The 19,710-nt window shown below is 41.4% G+C and overlaps 2 protein-coding genes across 2 annotated transcripts in view; both read right to left on the reverse strand.

Moving 5' to 3' along the window:
- Nucleotides 1-631: 631 nt before the first annotated feature.
- On the reverse strand, nt 632-11,650 carry galnt6 (UDP-N-acetyl-alpha-D-galactosamine:polypeptide N-acetylgalactosaminyltransferase 6 (GalNAc-T6)). Its single transcript, XM_058083237.2, has 10 exons — nt 10,989-11,650; nt 10,491-10,663; nt 7,390-7,539; nt 7,044-7,278; nt 6,845-6,962; nt 5,939-6,136; nt 5,740-5,871; nt 4,239-4,340; nt 4,005-4,163; nt 632-3,885 (listed from the first exon to the last, which is right to left on the reverse strand). Exons 1-10 carry the CDS (start codon nt 11,477-11,479, stop codon nt 3,772-3,774), a joined length of 1,872 nt encoding a protein of 623 aa, XP_057939220.2. The 5' UTR covers nt 11,480-11,650; the 3' UTR covers nt 632-3,771.
- Nucleotides 11,651-14,751: 3,101 nt separating this feature from the next.
- The window catches only part of LOC131136433 (adenylate cyclase type 6-like), a 56,280-nt gene continuing 51,321 nt past the window's right edge, over nt 14,752-19,710 (reverse strand). The window contains exon 23 of the mRNA XM_058083235.2: nt 14,752-17,744. Coding sequence (XP_057939218.2) covers nt 17,616-17,744 — 129 coding nt within the window. The 3' untranslated portion in view covers nt 14,752-17,615. The remainder of the gene's footprint in view (nt 17,745-19,710) is intronic.

Genomic DNA, 19,710 nt, shown 5'->3' on the forward strand with positions numbered 1-19,710 from the left:
AAGCAAGTCGAGTAGTGTAGCACCACCCGCTGGTGAAATGTGGGCAGTGACGATAACATGCTGTTGCAGCAGGAGCGCAAATACTATATCGCTCGTCAGGTAATAACTGCACCTAAAAATTGATGCTGAGTCGCACATAATCTGAACGAGTTCTATATTTACAAATAAGTTGCATTCAGTTCAACGTTCTCTGAAAAATACATGTGTTCAATGAACATGTTTTTTGTCCCTTGTTTACACTTGGAATAGCTGTTAGCTTTGAGCCTCACCTTTTCACTACCACAAGTGTCCGGACCTGCCATCAGAGACCACAATGCACGTAATTCCCGACGTACGCCACCTTACATTAAACACAGCAGCAGGCTAATCCAGGCATCTAACCCCATCAGCATTTCGGCTCTACATGGCCAAATAGGAGAACATTTGATGGTCTATTTGCGGGATCTCAGCCTCCTTGAGAAAAAATGAACAGTCAGAAAATACAGCCAGATTTTAACTTTATATTAATCATTGTTATTAGTTGTTGTTAATTATTAGTTGTCTAATGAGTCACTTTCTCTGTTTGGTTGGAAACGCCAATAAAGATGAGATGAATGAGATAGTTGAAAAGTTCAACTACCACTTTGTAAATATTGGTCCAAAGCTGAAAGAAGGAAATCCAAAATTCAGGACAAAGGAGCAAAGGAATGAAACAATAGAAATGAATCCTAATTCATTGTTTCTCAATGATGTGACAAAAAAGGAAATTATTGATATTGTCAATAACAGTAAAGCAAAACATCAACTGATTGTAATGGATTCCAAATGGAAACTATAAAAAGGGTAATCAATGAGATCTGGCTAGACCAGATGAAACTATCAAAACAATTAATCAACTAAACTTTAGTTACATTTGGAGAAACCGAGTTCACTATATCAAAAAATCTGAAACTATGAAAGAATATAAAGAAGGCGGCCTACAAGCAATTGATTTCCAATGTTTAAATGCTGTCTTAAAAATAAAATGGTTGAAATCTTTTGTGATGGATAGAAATAGTATTTGGTTTTGTCTCCCCAGAGGATTATTTGAAAGAAATGTCCTTAAATACGACTACTATATGAAAAACGACCCATAAAGTTGTCATCCTTTCACAAACAGGTTCTATTATGCAAAAAAATGATGTATAACCATAATTTTATGCCACACCAAACACCCATCTAGAATAATAGATGTGTAATATAGAAAATCTCTCTTTTCACAACACTGGATGGATAAAGGTATTTGGTCAATATCGCATCTTATGGATAATCATGGATAATCACGGCAACTGGTTTTCATATGAAAACTTCTGTCCAGCTCATGGTATTAATTGTAGAACATCTGAATTTAATAAAGTATTCAAAGCGATTCGTACACCAGTCAAACAACTTATTTGGAAAGTCTGCCTCCTCCTAATTTACCACTACTCTATATAAATGAACAAGACTTTCTAAACAAAGAGATAGCAAACAAAATCATTTGAATAACACTCTATATCCAATACGTTCAAATAGAAACTCCATTATACACAAGTTCTCTGATGTAGAGGTAAAAAATGAAGGACCCGATATCTAACATTCCCCGCAACATTCACCAAAGTTGACACAAGCACATTTTAAGATCTTTTCTTTTGTGTGTGTTTACCTTGTGCCTTGAATGTGTTTGCCTATAGATTAGCACATTTGTATGCCTTTGTTTTCTATATTCGTTCCTAATTAAAAAAACAAAAAAAAACGAATATACTTCCTGTTTGTGGTGCTGGGTCGGTCTGTAGCCGCTTCTGATTGGTTGCTTTTGCCTTTAGCATTGCATGCTGGGTAATGCAGTTACTTACCTGTCATTACTCATGGATTTCTATGTGCGGTGTTACTACATAAAACTACAGTACACGACAATACTTTACTGGTTGTGATATTTGATATGCTTACCTGGGCTACATATGTTGTTGTTTATGGATGTATATTAAATAACTATATCTACATGTTTAAGTGAATATGTATATGTATTTGTATACCTTATACAATATTTACAATGTTTTCAATATTCTTGTTACAATAGCCTTTATATTTTCAGGTTCACAACCTGTTATTTGTGGAGATAAAAAAAATCTGTTGAAAAAAAAAAAATCTACAGCGAGTTATAACAACGTGTCCTATCCTAGCGACCCCTTTCTGTGGGAAGAAAAGAAAAAACGAACACAGCCTGTATGGATATATGGCACAAGGTGGGATGAAAAGTCAACTGAAATCCCAACTTTCCTCAACACACAACCTTTGTGTTAATGCTGCCACCTAGCATTGCAAAAGAAGCCTTCCTCCCTATGTGGTCTATTGAGAATGTTGCTTAACAGTCAAACGTACGTTCTGACAGAGCAGGTATAACAGCGTCGTCACTTCACCTTTCAGGTTCTTCAGAAACATTTGACACAATGGTCAGGAATGTTTGTCGCCCTCAGCACAATGGTTGATTACATTAGAGAGGCTCAGATCAAGTCTTTTGCTTTGGTTACAGTGGAGACTTTGTAACAAGTCATCTCCAAACAATGGATGTGGTGCAGGGCGGTGGAGCGTGGCTCGCCCCACGCAGTGGTAATTTGGTCGACTGGGCAGCACCAACATGGGTGTGACGGCACACCAGGGGAGGTGTCCACATTTTCAGCTTGGCACAGTGAGAATTTCGCAACAAAACAAATGGTGCCCTGAAAGATCACCAGCTCTGACCTGGTATATTGTTGGTGCACGCAAAGCGCACCCTGCGCTGTGGTAAATTGGCTGACAGTTGCACATTACACACGTCAGCAAAACCTCACAGGCAGGTTTTTCAATGCAATAAACATTCACAGCAACCCCAATTTAATGTAATCATCTGAACTGGCATGTACATGCCATGGATGAATTGTCCATCACATCTGATGTCAGATCAAAGACGTCACCCATAATGGGAACTCAACCTGACGGCAGCTGAAAGTATGATGCCAACTATCCATCCATCCATTTTCTATGCCGCTTATCCTGTTGTATTCTAGTGCTAAACGATGCCAAAGATTCAGATAATGAGGTTTGTGCATTTGGAAGGTAGTCCTAAAAGAAGTTTGGGACGGCTCAAAATGCTCGGTTTCAGAGGGCATGGTAAAACTGCTCCTTTGTGATGTCACAGAACTTCCATATATGGGCGTATCTGTAAGCCTGATAAGCACTCTGCTCTCCCCCAAGCTTGCTACTTGCTAGCAATTCCTAAAGACACCACAATCAGACACAAGTGGTTGGAGTTCCTGATTCCCTACCAGCAAAAGAAATGCATTTTAATCTGTCAAAGCCATTTCACACTGGACTGTTTAGTGAACATGGGCCACTATGCAGCTGGACAGGCCGATGCCTTTCCAACAGTACTTGGTCATGTGGACCGAGCAAGCAGTAAATAACAATTTAACAGTGTCCGAAACGTTTCCCACGACAATTAGTGGCCACATTTGTTACAGATGCTCCACCCCAATACTGGCAGTAGGTCTCAAAGAGCAAAGTATAAAAATAATTTAAAACCAGACACCTCATATCTTTCCCAAGGTCAATTGCTGTCTTTCACCATCTTGAAGCCATCCAAATGGCTTGGCTCTTCTATTATAAAACCATTGTGTATCCCTGAGTCAGTCATGGCGGGGTCCTGCAATGTCATGGAGCCACCCATTGCAACCAAATGCTCCTCGCTCCGTACAAAGTCAAGTATTCAGCAGAACGTTTCAGCAGAAAAGGAGGTCAAGTGAAGCTCCACTGCTGGTAGTGGTCAGCGGCATTACATTTGTCCATCTGAATAGTGCTTCCTTTCAGCTGTAAACATTCCCCGCTGCTGGGATTCTTCAGAAGGTTCTCCTGAAAAGGCCAAATTGTACAGATATCGATTGGCTGTGTCACAGTCGAAGAAATTTTGAAGAATGAAAAATAAAATGAAAATGAATTGAAGAATGAAAACAAGGATTGAAACAGCCAACCTTTGTGAAGATCCACTCTTGTTGTGGCGATAAACTAGTCCCCTTCCCGTGCAGCTGACATTTCTCCATCTTCACGGGCGCCGGATGAGGCACCGCATGAAGACACAGCTCCTTTCCGATATTATGACGCAGTTCCTTATTGGAAGTATACTCAAAGTACTGTAGAGGACATAAACAGATTGCTCAGCTAATCATCTCCAATTCTGATGTCTGCAATTAGATTTCTGTGTGTACCTGGTTGCCTCCCATGTTGTGACAACTGTACATGATAAGGGGTTTTCCTCCAGTGCTCTTTTCACCGGTATCCAGGCAGGTTCTAGATCCCGCGTTCCGTATCTGAAGCGACAGGCACAATACATGACATGTAGAGCAGTGGTTCACAAAATTGTACAGTGATACAGTACCCATTCAGACATTTGAAGTGAAGCTATGTACCCCATCTGTCACGGTTCTGCTCCTGTTTCCAGGTTGCTAGTCCCTGCCTTCTCCTGGTTTGTGTTTTCCGTGTTTTCCAGATGTCCTTGAGTGGGCTGGAGGCGGGAGGACTGGGCACACCTGAAGTCCATCAATTCTACTGCCCACTTAAGGCCACTGCTTGTTGCAGATACCTGCTAGCCCTCTGGTGCTTAGGTCAGCCCAGCTCTCCCAAGCCATCCAGCCAGCCTCCTGCAGTACGCTGGTTGTTTTTGCATAGCAGTGCCCAGTTGGGAGATTTTGTTGTTAGTTTCCTTTTTGCCTCGCCACTGCCTTGTTTTGGGTCGGCAACCTCTTGGAGGTTGCCTTAGATTTTTCAGATTAAAAGACTGTAAGACTGCACCTCTTGTTGCCTTCATCTGCATCTGGGGCCCAACCCTCGACACACCGTGACACCATCACTTACAAAACATTAACCTTTATATCTTAATGAACTTGAAATATTGAATATTTACTAACTCATTTGCTCCCAAAGATGTATTTATACTGTTTTTTCACCCCGACAACTGTCCCACTTTTACCTTTTTTGCACTAGAGGCAAAAAGAGGTGATGATGCAACTCCATAATAAAAAGAGTTTTAAGCTGGAAAGATGGCTACAAAGTGGAGAACTGCCTTTGACAACAACTTAAGAAGTTGGCCTGCAACTTTCCGATAGAAATACTGTACGTTAATAAATACTTGCTGCACAGCAACCAGGAAGTGAAAAGCCACAGAGTCTTGGGGCTTTGAAGAGATTATGCAGAGGGAACATTTGAAGGCATTCACACGCGTGCACACACAGTTCAGTTGCTGGAGCCTATCCCAACTGTCTTGGAGCGATAGAAGGGGTACAATCTGGACTGGTGGCCAGCCAATCACAGGGCACATACAGACAAACAACCATTTACACTAACATTCATACCTATGGACAATTTGGAGTGGCCAATTAACCTAGCATGTTTTTGGAATGTGGGAGGAAACCGGAGTACCCGGAGAAAACCCACACATGCACGGGGAGAACATGCAAACTCCACACAGAGATGGCCGAGGGTGGAATCGTACTCGGGTTTCCAAGCTGTGTGGCCTGCGCACTAACCACTCACCCTCCATGTAGCCTTTTCAAGACACTGAATACACAAAATAATTATAAATAATTTGTCAATGAACCACTTCATGCTCTTTCTCCTTTCTGCTCTGTTTTCCTTGCATCGTGAGGAATTTGGCGCAGTTGTAATTGTGAGTGTTATGGGTTTTTTTAGGCTATAGAAAACACCACTTACTGCTCCATACTTGACAGGGATTTTATCTGGAATGAAAGCTTCTGGGTAGACATTGTTTAGGTACCAAGAGAAGTTCTTGCACTGCAAGTTCTCTCTCAGTTTTAGACGATCTGAGATGTCTCCATAGGTGTGCTACAACAAAAACAGAAAACATTGTTATTTGTAAAATATGTATGACCCTGTGACTCCCCACACTGACCTCTCTGGCCATATCAGCAGCCATCTTGTTCCGACGATAGAAGATCTGCTTGTAGTCGTCCATCCACACTTCGGCCAGGCGCACTTGGTTGCGAGTGATCTCTGTGCCCTTAGGGAAGGTGTGCGGGCTCTTGGTCCGGAAGACGTGGCCCACAACAGAACAAGAAATGATCTCCAGCTGACCGCCACACTGCCACACCTGTCACACACAAAAGCAAGACAAATGTTTTTATGTTTATGTAAATTCATGCAAAACTAAAAGCAAACTAAAAGCATGTTGTGCTTCGACAGTGTTTCACTGATTTTACAAATATCAGAATGAAAGATCAGGAAAGTGGAAAATATCTTTGAGTGAAAAATATATTTGAGAGAGTCATTGCTGCTGAAAATGTTTTGCAGACTGCTCATGCTGCTTGTTCAGAAATCAATGGAATGTGCTTTGATGGATCGCTAACTTGGGCATACTGAAGCCTATCCCAGCTATCTTCGGGCGAGAGGTGGGGTACATTCAAACAACCATTCAAACAACCATTCAAAAACATGTTAGGTTAATTGGGTTAATTAACATAATGAATCCAATCAACCTAACATGTTTTTGGAATGTGGGAGGAAACCGGAGTACCCAGAGAAAACCCACACATGCAGAACATGCAAACTTCACACAGGGATGCCCGAGCAAAGAATCGAACCTGTGTCTCCTGGCCGTGTGGCCTACACGCAAACCGCTTGATTTAGTATTTTCAAAAATGCCGCTGTACAAGTGAGCGGTTGGTTTGTCAGGTAACAGTCGCCATAACAATCGCTCATCTTCATAATTCCCTCCCATACCTGCTTCCATTGCTCTTATTTCTAGTGAATTTGTCACATATTTGTTGTTTAATGTGTAAGGCGGGATAAAATGACTGACCCGGAAGGACATCTCCACATTCTCACCGCCCCAAATCTCCATTTGGTCATCATATGTTCCGATGTGTTCAAAGAAGCTCTTTGAGATGGAAAATAAACCGCCGGCAAAAGTGGGTGTTCTGAAATGTTCACAAGTAAAAAAAAAAGATTAATGGCTCCAATGAGACCAGGGTGGAATCAGTCTAAGATTATCTTCGTACTTGACAGGATAGGTTTCATCCTTGCGCAGATCACGGGCATCTGCAGGGATGGGCTCCCAGCCAAACCCTAAGCTCCAGTCAAAGTTTCCTCGGTTGTAAGCACGCTCAGTCGCAGTGGGCTTTCTGAACGCGAACGTGTTGAGGTCAATGGAGGCGATGTGAGGACTGACCACAGCGGTTGGCACTTCAACGATACGGCGAAGCAGCGGCTCTAACCAACCATGGAAACACTCACCTGAAACCGCACAATGTCGTACTTATAAGAATGTGTCACATGGAACCATCAGCCACCAAGGGTGCTAATGCTGCTGCTCGTTCATGTGGTTATTTGTGTGAACTTGCTCACAGTGTGCATCGAGGAAGGTGAGAACTTGGCCCTGTGCGACACTAGCACCCAGCAGCCTGGCTGTGATCAGGCCCTTCCTCTCCGGCTGCCTCAGCACACTGACAATCTTGAGTTCGCGCACAAACTCCTCCAGGTGGCTCTTCAGGTACTCTGCGGGAATACAGCATCAAAAAGTTGGCCTGGAGGACGCTCATTGTTGACGCCTATTGTCTATCATCTACTGTTGCCTGCCCTTTGAGGCTCTTTTGTGATTAAGGGCTATATAAATAAACCTGACTTGACTATTAAAAGTAACAACGGCAGTGGGACAGATGACGCATGCCATCAACCAGGGAGTGGTCACATAGTGAGCAGAACATTCACACACCTCTTTGGAACAAATATTTAACCAACGAACTGAGTAGTTTTTAGTAACTTTTCCTCAACCTATAGTCATGGTTTTATTTTATATGAGTTTATTAAGTTGCACTTAAATACACCACAGTTCCACATGTCCAAAAGGAACAGGAAGAAACTAAGCTTATTTACTTGACACTCACTATATGCGCTACATTAACGCTCAATTTGGACTCTTAGGAAAACCAGTCAGACTGCACTTCCGGAATAGAAATACAAATTTCCCCACTGAGGGACGAATAAAGGCATATCTTAATAACAAACAAAAAACAGACCGTGTACATATATTTATATTGTTTATTTTGTATATTATATATTTTCATTCTTTTTTTTATAGATGTGTCTGCACCTACTTCACCAAAACAAAATTCCTAGTATGTGTTTGATCATACCTGGCAATAAACCATTTCTGATTCTGATTCTGATTTAATCTGACCCCACATCCATTTCACATCTGTTGCAGTACATTTATGACTTCCTGTATTCCATTTTTTTATTCCATTTTTTTTACTACATAGAACAGTGGTAAGGTAACATAACAGTGTAGTAATGTAAGATGTTTTTTCACTATCATAATAAGCAGAAATACAGTGGTATAAAAAGGTTTGAGCACCCCAGATCATTTTCAGGATGTTCCTTTGTAAATGACTGGTTGTTGGGATCATCCATTCCAGGTAAATATATCATATAGCAGACCAACACAGGGATAGATGAGAAGGGAAATGAACTTTATAGGATTTACAGAAAGTCTACAATCATTATTTAAACTAAAGTAGGCAGGTGGATACATTTGGGCACCCTTGTTGTTTTATTGGTTAGAATACCTTTAACACTAATTATTGGAACACAACATTAGTTTGGTAAGCTCATTGACCCTTGACCTGCATACACAAGTGAAGCCATTCATAGAAAGGATATTTAAGATGGCACCATGGTAGCCTCAAAACAACTGTCACATGACCTGAGAGCAAAGATTGTTCAACATCCTGGTCTAGGGGAAGGATACAAAAGCTAGCTCAGAGATTGCAGCTGTCAGGTTCCACTCTGAGGAACATAGTGAGGACATGGAAGACCACAGGAACAGTTCTAGTCTGGAGTGGCAGGCCAAGTGGCAGGCCAATAACTATTGAGCTATTCTGGTAGAGTCATGAGGAAGAAGCCTTATCTGATCACATGCCACAAACGGAGTGGCTTGAGGTATGCTAAAGCACATTTGGACAAGCCAGCTTCATTTTGGAATAAGGTGCTGTGGACTGATGAAAGTCAAATGGAGTTATTTGGACATTTGGAGTTATTTGGGCTGTGTGGCCAGTGCAGGTACTGGAAATCTTCAAGTTGAAGGTGGCATGGATTCCAGTCAGTATCAGCAGATTGTTGCCAACAGTCTTCAAGAATCAGTGACAAAGTTGAAGTTGGCTGGATACTTCCACCAAGACAATGACCCTAAACACTGCTCCAATTCTACTAAGGCATTCATGCAGAGGAACAAGTACAACGTTCTGGAATGGCCATCTCAGTCCCCAGACCAAAATATTATTGAAAATCAGAATATCTATTATTGCTTGGAAACCATCAAACCTGACTCAACTGGAGATGTTTTAGAAAGAGGAATGGTCCAAAATACCTTCAGCCAGAATCCAGACCCTCATTGGAAGCTATAGGAAGCATTTAGTTTTGCAAATATTGATGTATTTTTTCTGATGGGGTGCACCTGCCTACTTTAGTTTAAATAAAGTTCATTTCCCTTCTCATCTATCCCTGTGTTGGTCTGCTATATGATATATTTACCTGGAATGGATGATCTCAACAACCAGTCATTTATAAAGGAAAATATTGAAAATGACCAGGGGTGCCCAAACCTTTTTATACCACTGTATATACTGTATAGTAATCAGTGTAATAATGTATAAATACAAATAAGGTGAGACAGATACACATGTACCACATGAACTGATTGTATTGTTTCTTGAATTCGTTCATCTTGGTACATTGTTTAAGTTCCTTACTTAATCTGTTCTACAATGTTATTCCACATCCTGAAATACTGTGGGTTTTTAACGTTGTTCTCACATAGAAGTGTTTAGTTCATGCCTGAAGTCGTATTTGTCTTCTCCTGTAGAAAATGACTGTATGACATTTTGGTTAATTAGTTATTGTTAGCGTGCATCATTTTAGCTGTTTGAAATGTTGATGTTGTTTACAACATCAGTGAGTTTTAGAAATAAATAATTTGTACGATCTCTTTTATGGATTATCCTCATTGAACTTTTTTGCAGTACATTTAGTACGTGAACCTAATTTTTCTAAAATGACAACTTTGTTTTGCTTTGTTTGTTTCTCATAATATGATGACTGAAAACTACTAAAAATGATGTAATTTTTCCTCGTAATGTTACAAATTTATTTTCTTTTGTCTTGTTAGAGTACGAGTTCCTTCTCTTAATATTTTGACGTTATTCTCATAAAATGATTATGATGATTATGATTATAATGAAAATGATTATTCTCATAAAATGATTATGCCTGTAATTTTTTTGTCGTTGTTTTTATTCCCATAATATTTTGACTTTATTCTTGTAACATTGTTTCTCCCCAAACGAATTAAAAAAAAAAAAAAAACCTGTATTATTTAGTTTGTCAGCCTACAAGTTTAAGAAAAGAAGCCACAGGCCCCACTTTGGACACCCCTTACTGCGTCTTCATACCTTCAGTGCTGGAGTCATCCACCAAGATGATCTCCTTGAGCAGGATGGCGGGGGATGTGTGCAGGACACTGTACACCGTCCTGAGTAGGGTGGACCACGCCTCGTTGTGGAACACTATAATAACACTGGTGGTGGGTAGGGGAGGACAGCGGGGAAACTTCTGCCCTACACACCTGGGGGGGGGTGGATTAGAGAGAGAAAAGAGAAAATGCGAAAAGTCAAATGATTTGTCGTTCCTGTGTTGAGAGATTTAACAGAGCCTTAAGTAAGCAGAACACTATCTAAAGTATATTACAGATAATTCTTTAAGGAGAGGCTAACTGTTCCACACTTTGACCCCTGAACTAGAGGGCCCATTTCCGTGATACAGATGAGCTGTCAATCATTTACCACCGTGAGAGTAGTCCAGGTCCGGTATCAATGGAGCTGGGCTGTGTCAGCACTGCTACTCTGCTAAGTGTAACGCTGATAAAACCAAACGAACAAAGCTCCTCTTACTCTGGAGGCCGCGTATCCGCGCCAAGGCTCCGGCTGAGAGAGATGCGGTCACTGGCAAACTGGTTGAAACAGTGCTTGGCCATGCCCGTCTGCTTCTCCTTCTCCTCTTCTGGTGACAAAACATCCTTTTGAAATCCCTTCCCATCAGCCCCTGGGGCGTTGGGGTCCTGCGGTGGTCTATCCAGGTAAGGCTTGAGCTCCTCCTTGCTGTAGAAGCCAGAAGGGCAAACAATGTTTTGGGTGGGCTCCACCAGGTCTGGTAAAGGAGGAGGTGGCGGAGCACCAATCTGGAAGTTGCCAATGTTGTTGACAGCCTCACGAACCATGCCGATCATCATGTCCTTCTTGTCCACTAGTTCCTGGAACCAGGGGTCACCAGAGGGTGAGGGGCCAGCATCCCTCTGCAAAACCACCAAGGCTACCATGAAGACAGCCCCCCCGATGAGAGCCCACTTCACAGGGGACATACGCCGTCGTGGTAGAAGACGCATGATTCAACTCCTTCAAGGCTGCAGAAGAAAACTGATTTGAGGAAGTAGCAATCGGCGGTTAGCAACCGCTGACAGATGAGTTCAACCGCTCACGCTCTGCCTTCAGGTGTCATGGCAGCAGCTCCTCGTCCACCTGCCTTGCCTCCCTGTGGGACAAAGAGTGGAAGGTGGAGAAGAGGCAGGAGCACACCTCTCTTCAAGCAACACCTGCCCATATTGAGGCCACGTGGCTGCATGTTGACGCCCACATGGTGTGACTCAAGATGGATGACTTTTGAAACGTGACGTCACAACTACTTAGTCCACAGAGGCTTTGGCAACCGTCTCCTGTTTCCTGGATGGTCCAAACAGGATATCAACGCAATACAGGATATGTGCTTGTTTTGAAACAGAGTATTGTCTGTCTCTTGACTCTCTCTTCGCTTGGCCATCATTTATTTATCCCCGTACTCATGAGTCATTCAAGAGGGGCCCCTTCATGTTAGAAGCTTTCTATAAAGCACACTGATAGCATAAATTGTTGTACATTCACAGCAAGTACTGTAACATAACAGTATCATTAACGAAATCAGTTAACAGTTATTCAATTTAGAAAGTTGACTCACTCTGTAACTCATCTCACCTCCGCTTCCGCAGCTTCCCATTTAGCTGTTCGGCGATTTAATTTGGAAAAAAAACATTTAATGATTGTGAAAATGTGATGTTTAATTAGTTGACCAACCTGGCCACCGACCTCCTCCGATTGATTTTGGTGAGGCTGTTAACAAAATAGCGCCTCTTGCTGGCTGAAAAGTGAACTGTCACAACACAAAACAATAAATGAAAATCCGAGAGTCTGGCCCCTCATGGCAATTTACTACATTTTGAAATTTGTAAAATCAGGTCTGGTAAAGGAAGTATTGAAGGAACTTTAATTTGATGCCTCGTTCACTTGTTTACCCCAAATATTAAAGAAGTGAGAGCAGCTTTGGTCCTCATTGCTTTAACGTTGAGGCAAGACAAGCTGTTGTGGACCCACAGACCTTGCACTGTATTTAGGCGAATACTTCAAATGTATGTATTCTGATTACATATATAATTTCTATGTATTTGGATTACTTCATTTTAGTTGATACCAGGTCATAAAATTCATGTGATGCATATTTGTCAGTGCAACATAAATAAAACAATTGATTTAATAATATTAATAAACTCAATGTGTTTTAATTACATAAAATTTATATATATACTGTATATATATTTGTAATCGATAAATCAAATGGATTTCACTTTGAGCTACAGTGATATAGCCAGGCGTATGGACTGTTCCCAACCCACCATCAGAAACCTGCTTGAACGCCACAACATGTCAGGCTCTGGTAACAGTAGTGAGATGGTGGTGAGTGACAACTCACGGTGTTGCAACACCTGTGGGACTGGTTTCGCTGTGGCAGTCTACAGCACAGGAAACACCCAGCAGGAACAACACCCGGATCTACAGCACAGGAAACACCCAGCAGGAACAACACCCGGATCTACAGCACAGGAAACACCCAGCAGGAACAACACCCGGATCTACAGCACAGGAAACACCCAGCAGGAACAACACCCGGATCTACAGCACAGGAAACACCCAACAGGAACCACACCCGGATCAGCAGCCTGGTATTGACTTTGCGTTTGGCAGCTGCCATTTTCTTTTGTTAAGTTTTTGTGTTTTGAAACTATTTTTGTTTCTGCCAATGTCCTAAACAAATGATTCATATTAGGGATGAGCCAGTACACCATTATCTGTATTTGTATTTGTACCTGTACCTGTACCTGTACCTGTACCTGTACCTGTACCTGTACCTGTACCTGTATCTGTTCACCCTACTAAATGAGCTGTATCCTTATCCGTAATCGGGGTGGGCGGGAGTGAGTGTGACTTAACCGGAAATGGGTGGGGCTTAAATCAGTACATCGCTTTAAATCTGAAACTGACATGGATTGATCAGAAGTTGCTATATGTATTGTTTATTATTCAGCTACATGTGTACTGTGAATGTGTGTAAGTGATCATTGGGACTATTCTATAGTTATTTTTAATGAGCTGTGTGAAGTTGGTGATTCACGCAAACATCTGTCAGCCTTGCTGTATTTTCCCAAAAGCATCGAGTTCAGTACTTCAAGCAGTTTTCCAAATGACTTTATATCAGCAGCCAAACCACCGTCAGCAGAGAGAGAGAAAAAAACACCCTCAGTGACTGATGCACGATCGTGCCCGCTGTCTTGAAAATAATGTACCGTTTACATTATGAAACAAGTTGAAGATTGCAAGGTGCATACTGCTATGTACTGAGAGGAGTGTAATATTTTAGCTCGCTTATGTCAGGAATACATGCAGCATGCTTGATGCCGCCCTTGTAATACTGTGCAAGTGTACCTAATGTTGTGGCCAGTCAATACAGGTTACCGTTACCACTGTCTGTGTACTGCTAACTGAAAATTAACAAAATTATTGTATTGTAGCTAACACGCCTGAAAAAGACAAAAAGAAAAAAGGCGCTCATGCTATCCCTGATGCATAAGTGACTGATGTCACACAAGCCTGCAGACAAGCCCGCGTACGTTCCGAAACAAGCTTACCTTTAGACACAAGTAACTTTAGATACAAACCAAACTGGAGGAGAGCTGAAGAAAACTAATAAAGTGAAGGCAGTGTGACCAACGCAACACTTGCCGATTGAACCGCGTACGTGAACGAGACACTCTTTCCTCCTCGGGAGAGGCGGTCGCTGTGTGCAACTGACCAATCACAGAGCGTGAAGAGTGAATACATAATGAGCATTTTCTTTAAACACGAATACAGATAATGATGAAATGTACTGGTTTCATACTCATATCCGGCAAAAATGTATTATCCGTAAAAGATACTATCCGTCTCAACCCGACAAATGATGGCCTTCGATGACCTGCTGCTGCCTACAAACTACCTCACGATTCATCATCCGTGCAATCGTGAATGCACGGATGGTAGGGTGGTCTTTTTACCACCCTTGTGGACCTTGCGGTATTACACCCAAACACCAACAACGGAGATTTGGATTATTTTAGACACAAACATATTTAAAAAATAGTGGGCTTTTTTTTTTTTTTACAACTGAATTATTTACATCAAACATTAATTATTACTACTTTTAACTTTAACTTATTTATTATTATTTTAAACAGTTTTTAATCATGTTATGTAACTTATTGTATCCTTTTTATGTACCTCACACTAACTGCATTCATCTGCAATCTCCACAAATGCAATGTTAATGCTCACAAAGGGAAAATTATTGTTCGAACGGTTTATTGTATTGAACAATTCGATTGTTGCACCCCAAAGATATGTTTGTGTTCTACTGAATGAATGAATCTGACTGCCAAGATGGAAGATGGCAACTCTAAAAAATCCTCCAAAATAGACTTTTCGACAAAGCAGAAGATGAATTTTAGAAAAAAAAGGAACACAGCTTTTCCTGGAGGATAGGGCACATGACAAATGGGTTGAGTTTTAAGGAAATTAGGACATGGTCGTATCCATGGTCTGACAATATATTGGATGAATATTCACTCATATGAGAAGATCAGTTAATGGACCTGTTGCAGACGTGTCACTGTCATGAACCCTCAACCACCACACCTCCAAAGTGTTTTAAATGCTGTTTTACTAAGAACCTGCATACAAATGTGGTGGAACACAGGCTGTTCTTGTGAAAAACGCACCCAAATGTGACCTGTAGTTAAAAAATTCCCTAAAACCAAAATTTTCTTTAATTTAAAATCCCTCCTCATAGCTGCAGGTCACATTAGATGTAAGATAGGACAACTTGTTTTTACTGCTGTCATGTGAAAATGGTCCCCAACGGTGTGTATGGCCTAATGCACAGCAAACAAACCATTGAATGTCACATGAAATAAACATTGTGGGTGATACAAAAACACTTCCCATATTCTGTGCCAATTCTCCAGTGTGATCTAGTCAATGAGAATTAGCAGGAATTCCTGTCACTTGATGTTTATCATAAAGTGCTGTTTGACCATTGCCATTTGCTGGACAGAAATTCATTATTCATGCACGAGCAATTACAAATTCGGAACTGCTTTGCCTCTTGGAACTGGAGACTGATTTATTTTGGAAAAGGAGAAGCAACAGAAGAAGTGGGTGTCTCAAGTTACTCTCACAGGGAGGCAGCTTGATTGCAGGCTTCTGATTGGCGTGACATTCAAATTAGAACCACATGCATTCTTTGTAAGGGTCTATTTTGCTTTTATTAAAGGGGACGTATTGTGCTTTTTCCACTTTTCTGACCTATAAATGCAGTTAGAATGTTACATTCTGGTGTTTAACCATGCCAAAGTTTCAGATAATGAGGTTTGCGTATTTGGAAGTGAGCCCTGAAAGAAGTTTGGGATGGCTCAAAACGCTCGGTTTTAGAAGGCGTGGTAAAACTGCCCCTTTGTGATGTCACAGAGGGTTGGATGTCCTTATATGGTTCATAAGTAGGAAGCACTTTTGGCGTGTGACCAATCACAGCAGAGTGGGCTCGGGGGCGGGCCGTGGGTAGAATAAATTAAAACAGACCGTTTTGGCGGGAAGCACAAATCCAAAGAAATACAGCTGGAATAGGTGCAGATTCTGGAAAATATAAAAATGTTTTCTGTGTGGGTTATCTGTGTAGCTGCTCTATAGGAGTCCACAACTCAATACAAAGGGTGGAAGAATTAGCATAATAGGTCCCCTTTAATGTTTTGTAAAACACAGTCATACTGTAGAAGTGGATCAACAGAAAACAGGAGATCATAAATCTATGTAAGGGAAAATGAAAAAAAAAAAGATAATTTCTTTGACCTTTTATTTCATGTCGCAGAGAGCAATATAAAGGCTTGTCACCTCTTAAGGCAAAAATATTGTGGACTTCTACAGAAAAAGTGAGCTCATAATCACTTTAAAATTGGGCTGTCATTTGCAACAAACCAGAAGTTCAACCAATTTGATTGCTTATGACGGCAGTCACATCTCAGTAGCACAGTGGTTGTTCCATTGTTTATTATTCTATACATTCATCTCTTCGACTCTTCTGGGCGTGTGGGCACCTTCCGATGAAAAAAGCAAGTCTTGGTCCATAAAAATAAGGGCCTTGCAACCACATAACATCAAGGCAATTTATGTGAGCAGGCAAAGAGATGCTGCATATGCTGTCTAAAAGTCGGTGCGGTCCAAAAATATCGTTTCATGGGCTTTTAAACGTTTTGCTTGGAATGACATGAACGTCCAGTAAAAAGACAGGATTCTCCTTGAATCACGAGAAGTCAGGATTGGGCACTCAACTCTGAGGATGGATATAAAACATGCTTTGCAGCAAACAGAAAACCATGTTGTGTCAGATAATACAAATACAGTGAAAAGTTACAGTATGTCTCGTTGAGAGGAACGGTTCAGCATCGTGTCACCCATTCATAAACACGAAACTCACATACGCTGGTACAAAATGTCCCAAAAAACACTTGAGAACTTTCATCCGTGATACAAATGTGACTGCTTCTCCTTTGCTTTACGTCGTCTTGCTCTGACGTGAACCAAATCAACGGAACATCTTGGTGACCCACCAGCAGCCTCACGTGTCGGCTGTGGAGAATCACAGGCTCGAGGAAACAAAGGCGGCGCTGTGAAGGCACACACGCATGTTGTTGTTCGTTGCCTGTGTGTACATGTGTGTAGTGCTCTCTTTTGTTTGTCCCTATCGGTGACAGTGACTTTACTACCGCGGCTTCTGCAAAGATAATTCAATGAGTATACTTGGGACAGTTGTTCTTTGGTCATGTTCATCCTCCATTTGTGTCCTTGCATGTGTGTCCTTGCATGAACTCCACTTCCTTTATATAGCTTATCCATCTGCACAAAAATAAATAATGACCTCGAGAGGAAACACTTGTACTATTGCTCATAAACACAAGCATACTCCCATCCTAAGGCAACCTAGGATCCTAAGGCTTTGTGGTCGCTTGTGCAAAAACAGCCTTCAAACACCTTTATGTGTGGCAAATGTCCTCAGTGTCCACAGTTTGCACTGTGCGTCGGTACGGAGTGGGTCAAGCCCGCGGGGGTGCAGTGGTTCCACCTGGTTGGTTAACTACTGTGGGGGCCACTGGTGAGGAAGTAAGTGGTCATTTCACCCTTCCCCTTCACCTTGACCAATCCTCTACAGTCCATCTGGTAGCCATTGTTAGCCAGCACGTGGTACAGGTCTGTGGTCACCTAAGAAAGGATATGGACATCAGATACCCGCACGACAGAAGGTTTCTCAGTGAGCAAACATTGGGATGTCTCTGAAGTGTCTGCTCAACCCTCAATTTCGAAATTATACAGTTCAGATTAAGTACAGTTTAAGTAAAATAAGTATTTGCGGCTTGTTTCTCTCAGCAAGCCGTTCAGGTTTGGGCTGAATTGGGATGTAGCAATTTACATAAGACAGCCCTCAGACTATTATGACTAAACGAGTATCAATTACGGATAATGCATTTTTGCCACATACGAGTATGAAATGAGTACATTTCATTATGATCCGTATTCAGAGCATGTGTGAGCCATACACAATATGTTGCAGTATGCACCTTGCACTCTTAAATGTTTCATAACTACACGGTGCATTTGTTTAAGACAGCGGGCACAATCGTGCATCAGTCAGTGACTGTGTTTTTTTGTCTGCTTGTTTTGGGTGATTTGGCTGCTCAGTCAGTTAGCAAACTGCTTGTAATACCAAACACAATGCTTTTGACAAAAATACAGTCAGCAAAGCTGACACTAGGGATGCTAGCCGGATACTCATTATGGATAATATATTTTTGTCGAATACGAGTATGAAACAAGTACATTTCGTCATTATCCGTATTCATGTTTAAAGAAAATGCTCATTATGGATTCAGTTCGGGCCGCATGGTGGAAAGTGGTTAGCCACACAACTAGGAGACCTGGGTTTGATTCTCCACTCTGGCATCTGTGTAAAGTTTGCATGTTCTTTTTTCCGGGTACTCTGCTTTCCTCCCACATTCCAAAAACATGCTAGGTTAATTGGCCACTCCAAATTGTCCATAGGTATGAATGTGAGTGTGAATGGTTGTTTGTCTATATGTGCCCTGTGATTGGCTGGCCACCAGTCCAGGGTGTACCCCGCCTCTCGCCCAAAGGCAGCTGGGATAGGCTCCTGCCCCCCCGCAACCCTCGTGAATATTCATTCATTCATTTTCTACTGCTTTTCCTCACGAGGGTCGCAATCACAGGGCACATATAGACAAGCAACCATTCACACTCACATACAGGTACACTCACACTCACACCCAAAAGTGCAGTTATCTTTTAAAGGTTGTCTGCTATCACCCAATGATTTGTAGGAACACAAATCGTACATCAGGTGGCAGTATTGGTCTAAATGTAAGCCGCAAATTCAAAGAATTGGCTTAGCCTTCCTTGTGGCAGGGGAATTCAAATTTAGACTTGTGCCTCTCCAGAGAAACATGAAATAACCCTTTCAGCAAAAGAACATCACATCCTGTGCTAACAGGGATTCTTCCTCCAGGGAAAGTCAGAGGAGCAGATGTGTGAATCTCGAACCTTCCATTTTAGGGACTATCTTGTCTCTCCATGTACCACTTGGTCATGGTTTCATTTGATTTGAACATGAATTAGGTTACAATGGAATACATCACATAAATTAATTCACAGTTCCGAATGTCCAAAAGGAGTCGGAAAAAGCAAATCTTATTGAATCCTACCCCCCATCTGTTACTGTTATATTTGTTCATTTCCTGTCTTCTTGGTATGTTTTTTATTTTAACACATACAAAAGTGTAAGGTAATGTAAACAAATATGAACAAATAGCTGTCTCCTTATAGTGACTCCTAAAATCACGAATACTTCAACTTGCTGATATAGTAGTTCATCTTCAAACTGCTAAAATAATGCATAAGGCTAAAAATAACCAATTAGCTAAAAATGTCATCCAATACTTCTCTACAAGAGAGGAGAAATATGATCTCAGGGAAGAAGTACATTTGAAACACTTCTATGGTAGGACTACGTTAAAAAGCCATAGCATTTCAGTATGTGGAATCAAACTATGGAATGGATTGAGTAAGGACCTCAAACAATGCACAACGATGAGCCAATTCAAGAAACAATACAAGCAGTTGATGTTTGCTAAATACAAGGATGAAGAGTCTTGAA

This window comes from Doryrhamphus excisus, linkage group LG17 (genome assembly GCF_037039965.1).
Source record: "Doryrhamphus excisus strain RoL-2023G ecotype Guam linkage group LG17, RoL_Dexc_Guam_v1.1, whole genome shotgun sequence".
NCBI classification, from domain to species: Eukaryota; Metazoa; Chordata; class Actinopteri; order Syngnathiformes; family Syngnathidae; genus Doryrhamphus; species Doryrhamphus excisus.